This window comes from Helianthus annuus, chromosome 17, assembly GCF_002127325.2.
Source record: "Helianthus annuus cultivar XRQ/B chromosome 17, HanXRQr2.0-SUNRISE, whole genome shotgun sequence".
Classification (NCBI taxonomy): Eukaryota; Viridiplantae; Streptophyta; class Magnoliopsida; order Asterales; family Asteraceae; genus Helianthus; species Helianthus annuus.
The window spans coordinates 161,869,269-161,875,547 of record NC_035449.2 but is presented as its reverse complement, the minus strand read 5'-3'; the positions used below and the strand labels follow the sequence as shown (position 1 = coordinate 161,875,547).

The 6,279-nt window shown below is 39.5% G+C and overlaps 1 protein-coding gene across 1 annotated transcript; it reads left to right on the top strand.

Annotated features, from left to right (window-relative positions):
- Nucleotides 1–1,212: 1,212 nt before the first annotated feature.
- Nucleotides 1,213–3,240, top strand: LOC110926335 (photosystem I reaction center subunit III, chloroplastic). Its single transcript, XM_022170080.2, has 2 exons — nt 1,213–1,654; nt 2,812–3,240. Exons 1-2 carry the CDS (start codon nt 1,281–1,283, stop codon nt 3,119–3,121), a joined length of 684 nt encoding a protein of 227 aa, XP_022025772.1. The 5' UTR covers nt 1,213–1,280; the 3' UTR covers nt 3,122–3,240.
- The last annotated feature ends 3,039 nt before the right edge of the window (nt 3,241–6,279 follow it).

The following is a 6,279-nucleotide window of genomic DNA, read 5'->3' as shown; positions in this document are numbered from 1 at the left end:
ATAGTTAATAAAGTGTACGGAAATTACCGGTTTGGTGCCAGTTGTCACACCGACAACAGCAACATCACAGGTAAGATCAACTGTGGAAGCTTGTTTGATAATTTTGAAGATTTGATTGAATTTGCTGAGGTAAAGTTAATTCTGATGTGAAGGTCTGAGGGTTTTGTTTTTGTTTTTGTGTTTTTGTGTTTTTTTTTTTTTTTTGAAGTTAAAAATGTAAAAGATACAAACAGTTCTTGAATTTTAGTGCATTGAAAGTAAAAAGAGGATTTCATTTGCTGAGTTCTTGTTGTTGGTAGGGGTGAAGTGGTTATGGTGGGTGGATGATGATGGTGATTATAACAGAGAGGTGGATTTAAATGGTGATTATAGCAGAGAGAGAGAGAGGGGATTTCATTTTAATGGTAATCGTATAATAATCTTACAGGGAGTTTTCCCAGTACTTTTGGTGGGTCGGATATTCAGAATCCGTGGTTGAATAATCAAAATTCTGGGCTTTCAGGTGATGTTAGTGTGTTGGCTTCTATGATAGAGTTGTCGCAAGTTTGGTTACAAGTTAATGCTTTCACCGGTGCTATACCGGATGTGTCCCAAACAACCTGCAACAAGAGAGAGAAGAGAATGCATGTGTTAGAGAGAGAGGGGGCATATTTTTTATATTTATAAATCTTTTTATTTTTTATAACCTAATCTATCAAACATAAGTTATTTTACAGAATAGCCCCTGAAGAGATGAAATGACAAGAATACCCTCATGTGCAAGGCACATGACCAGATTTAACAAAAAAACCTAATTGGGTTTGGCCTAAAGGACATAACGTGCAGGATTTTGAAACATTAAGGACAAAACTTGTTAACTTTTGCGCTAAAGGACAGCGCCTGCAATTTGGTGTAAACATAAAGGACAAAACTTGTAATTTACTCTAAAATTTGGTGAAAATTTGGTGAGAATTTACCATTTTATACGTATGAAATGCTTTAAGTCTTTTATTGAAAAAAGAATTTTGTCTGCTTTAAAAATCAATAATAAAAGAATTTGTCTACTTAAAAAATCAATAATAATAATAATATAAATATATTACGTGGAAACGATAGATACACAGAAAGGATTTTCAACAACACACGCACAGCCACTAAACACCATTCCCAACCAATAAGAATCACCCACGTCAGCATCCCATCTTATCCAACAGATTTCATGCATCCATTCATTTCTATTTCTTCCTCCTACTTTCTTCATCTTCTTCCCAAAAATCTCAAAATTCAGACATCACTCCAAGATGTCGTTCACAATCTCCACAAACTTCCTCCAGCCACTCGAGGTCTCCAACCTCAAATCATCATCCAGATCAAAGGTCACCACCAGCACCAGTGCTATCGTCTGTTCTGCATCTACCGATGAGAAAAGCAACAACTCATCGTTGAAAGCCTTATCGGCAGCACTTGCGCTATCTTCGATCCTTGTTTCGTCTACGGTGGCCGTGTTACCGGCGTCTGCTGATATTTCTGGACTTACTCCGTGTAAAGAGTCGAAGCAGTTCGCCAAGAGAGAGAAGCAGTCGCTGAAGAAGTTGGAGAGTTCTCTGAAACTTTATGCTCCGGACAGTGCTCCTGCTCTTGCTATCAAAGCTACAATGGAGAAGACGAAACGCAGGTAACTTTTTTACAAATTTTGTACAGTAATCTAGGTTTTCTGGTTAGGTTTTCTAATGATTTAACGTAACTGATCGATTTTGAAGTCGTTGATGATCCGAACTGCATCGATTTGAGTTTGTGTTACGACTAATTTAAATACGATTAGAAGTTATTTGAATCTGAAACTCGGTTTGATCTGAATAACTTTTTTACAAATTTTATACAGTAATCTAGGTTTTCTAGTTAGGTTTTGTAATGATTTAACGTAACTGATCGATTTTGAAGTTGTTGATGATCCGAACTGCATCGATTTGAGTTTGTGTTACGACTAGTTTAAATACGATTAGAAGTATATTTGAATCTGAAATTCGGTTTGATCTGAATAGATCTAACTTAATTGATCGATTTCATGATCGATTTCAAAATCGTTGATACTATCCGTTTCTGCATTTGACATTTAAAATTAGGTTTCATCTGGAATTCTGAATAGATCTAACTTAATTGATCGATTTCAAAATCGTTGATAGTATCCGTTTTCGCATCCAAATCTGACCTTATGTAAATGATCGATTTTAAAATTGTTGATATTCATAACTTGATCAATTTCTGTTTGCGTTATGAATAGTTCAAATACATCCTTTTCTACATTCAGATCTGTAATTCGCTTTCATCTGAATAGATCTAATGTAATTGATCGATTTGGAAGTCGTTGATAGTCCAAAACTGCATCTATTTCAGTTTAGGTTACAAAATTTTACTAATTTCGTGAAAATAACGTTAAAAGCGGAGGATGGTTAATCATGCATCATGTAGTGGCGTTGATAGCTGAAAGACAAAAGGGTACATGCACTAATCGGTCTTTGTCCCGATTGCTGAGTGTTATATGCCTTATGTCCAAGGCTTGATGCAAAACTCCTATCGAGCCGGGGGTCTCACCGGAAACAGTCTCTCTATTCCTACTAGGTAGAGGTAAGGTTGTCTACATCTTATCCTCCTCAGACCCTACCTTAGCTTTGCTATTGGTGGGAGTAAATGATGATGATGAATCAGCTGTAATCATATTGAAATCAGAAGTTGGATCACACACACATACACATTCATATCATATTGCTCATATTTGCTTGTTAAATTGAGTTGGTTCACTTAAATTGTATTAAACTGTTAAATTACATGCAGATTTGACAACTATGGAAAGCAAGGATTGTTGTGTGGATCAGATGGGTTGCCACACTTGATTGTGAGTGGAGACCAAAGACATTGGGGCGAATTCATTACTCCCGGGATTCTGTTTCTGTACATAGCTGGATGGATCGGGTGGGTCGGAAGGAGTTACTTGATCGCTATTCGCGATGAAAAGAAGCCTACACAGAAAGAGATCATCATCGATGTTCCTTTGGCTTCTCGGTTGGTGTTCCGTGGCTTCAGTTGGCCCGTTGCTGCTTACCGTGAGTTCTTGAACGGTGAACTCATTGACCCGACTGTCTAAATGTGTTTTGGTTTATGATACTTTGTTTGGTGTTAAAATTTAAGGGATTGTATCACGATTTGGAATGTACATTTTTCCTATATGTTTGGAATATCAAATAGTAGGTTATTTAGATTCAATTCTCAATTGGTATTTCCTTAAATTAAGGTGAGAAAACTTCATGGCCAACAAGTATATAAGTTCTTGTGTAATGGGGCGGCATATCACGGGAGATTCCAGCATAGCGCCCCATAGCGCCGCGGAACACCGCTACGGGCGGCGCTATGGGGTAATTTTTCCCTCCCGTGATGTGTATCACGGCGTTACCATTTATTCCCCACTCACACACATATACATACGTACATACGTATATATAAAGCCCCATACATATATATCCCCACTACACACTCAAGTTATATAAAGCCCCATAAAACTATCTCTTATGCGTTTCGCCACGTGTCGCATAACGCCCCAAAAAGGGCTTTATGACTACACATGCCTTAATTGAGTTTTTGAGTCAAGTGAATGTAGATAAATACAAAACAACAACCTAGCCTATTAAATATCTGAGCAAATATATAAAAAAAAAAAAATTATACTTTATGTTTTTTTCTCACAAAAGTCATTCAACAACTTTTTGCACATAAAAAAAAACTTCTTTTTTTTGAAATGTGAACATTAAAAACGAACCAACCCACAAAACGGGATGACCAAACCAGAACAACCTACATAATTACAAAATTACACCAACTGATCCAAGAAATAGATCTAGCTTTAAATCTACTCTTACACCAAAGATAAACCATGGATTTAATTTCACCTATAATGTCTTTCACTCGGGCTTGTTTATTAGCAAACTTCAGCCCGTTTCTAGCTTTCTAAATAGTCCAACACCCAATAATCACGATACCCTTAAAGACTTCTTTTTCCAGCCCATTAAGCCTGACATGATTAAAAAGTTCCATAAGGTCTCTAAACGAGAACATGAGGAAAGGACCCACCCTACACCAAACACTAATGTATTGCCAAACAATAGTCGCGACAATGCATAAGTTGAATAAATGTTCAACAGTTTCTTCGCCGGACTCGTACAAAGGACAACTTACATCTTTAATATTGATGTTGCGACTTCAAAGAGCCATCGACATAGGAATTCTTCCCATCTCAGTCCTCCAAGCGAACACATTACACTTCAACGGAATCCACTTGCACCATTGCATCACCTAATTATTACTATAGTCGACCCCATTTGGTAAGTAATCTTTTAACCGCCCCCACCAAATAAGCTCCTCACTATCCAAGACCACCCATCCAAGAACTCACAGGCGAGTCATTGTTGTTCTTCATTCGGCTAGCAATATTAAATCTTTTTTCAACTTCCATAATGAAAATATTAGGATACACATCTTTTAGCAGCTCGTTTGACAGCCATGGTCCAGTCAAATGGAGATCCGCCGCCCATCTCCCACATCACCTTTGGAAAATCTTCGAAGCGGAATGCCATATATCATAGTTCTCGCAATAACTTTGACAACATTATTCCATACCCCGTTTAAATTCTTTCTCGCTGGAAAAAAAAAAATCCCAATTACCTCTACTCGTATGGAGCGCTTCCACCCTTCTTCCACAATTGATTCTTTCCATTTTAAACCGCAATCCCCATTTCGAAGGAAGGCGGTATTGGTATTCTTCAATTTATACAGCCCAAGCCTCCGATGCATTTTGATTCGATTAAAGATCAAATCGATAATTTATAAAACTTCGTCTTACCTCAAAACACAAGAAGGTTGGGTTAGTCTCGAAACACCTCAAGTTGATCGAATTTTCGGCTAGAACTTTAGGAGAGTTAAGAACTTTGAATTCGATCGATTCGATGTGATTATTGACGACGGGGGTAGCCCAAGGATAAACAAAATGATTAATATGCAAAGAGCTTAAAAGGTTGAAAGGTTCATCGGATGAAAAGCTGTAAAATGAGGAAATCGAGAAACAGTAATCAGTCATGTCTAGAGACTCGTCCCACCAACTCATGCTCACCAACTCACAAAGTCAGAGCAGGTCTGCACAAGCACACTCTATTAACCAGGGGTCCAAAGCCTTCAACCCCAAAAGGGGAAACCCTCCATTTGCAAACAGGTTTCGCTAGTATAGTTTATGCTATTTCAGGAGATGTCTTCCACTATAAGAAGACAGCTCATGTACACTTCTAAGACATTCCGAAAAGGCAGAGATTCCTTAATCTCTAGTCATTCAAAGAGTTCTTTGTCACCTCCAAACAACTCTTCATCACTTTCATTATATTTGCTTTCTTTTCTGGATTCGAGCTGGCCTCGGAGAAAGAACCTCAAAGCAAATAACAAGAACATACTAGTGAACCTCCTTCCACGTTTTGCAAACGTGGAGGGACCCCGCGACCTGCGTTAGGCAAAACTGAACCCTTCAGCCCTTTTGCCTAACCAACTTAGCTACCATCCTTGGTCCCGTGTTTGTTGCATCAACAAGTTGGCGCCCACCGTGGGGCTACGCCGTTGTTTCTCCTCAAAAGAGACCTGGTAAGTGTAGCTCCTTTCACTCAAAACCACCATGTCAGAAAGTGGATCTCCGGAAGAGGTAAACCAGATCCTTAACACCTCTACCCCGGGAAGTGGTCAAGCTCACACAACAATAACAACGCCTTTTTCAACTCCGGGGAGTACACCCGAGTTCCTTACCTTTAACACACCAACCCCATCCAGATCTGGAGCTCCATCTCCCAACGTTGGTGTGTCAGACACTCCGGCACGTGTTGAACTTACCCCCGAGGGGGTCGCTAATAACTTCCTTGAGCTAAGATCACTTCTTAACCAACATGTGAACAGAGAAAGGGAAAAAGGGGTAAGGATTCGTCTAGATTACGACGAACCTGAGCCAACGTTGTCTCCTGGGCCACCTCTACCACCCTTTGTTACAAGAGGTGAGGCCGGTCCCAGCAACCCTTCAAACCTTCACCCTTATCTGTCCACTGTGACAAACCCCACTGTTCATTCTATTCTCTCTTCCCAACCAACTGCTAGTGGTACTCCTCTGGGACACGAGTTAACACTCGACCAACTCCTACAATCCCCGGTGACCAGTTGTCCCACTTCTCTAACTACCACATGGGAGCAAGCCCTGCCCGTGCTCCCTTTAGCACGAAGTGC

Excerpts from the sequence above, each read along its gene's own strand:
- LOC110926335 (XM_022170080.2), top strand. The coding sequence starts at position 1,281 with ATGTCGTTCACAATCTCCACAAACTTCCTCCAGCCACTCGAGGTCTCC. Across the intron at positions 1,655-2,811 it reads ATGGAGAAGACGAAACGCAG|ATTTGACAACTATGGAAAGC; the intron begins GTAACTTTTTTA and ends AATTACATGCAG.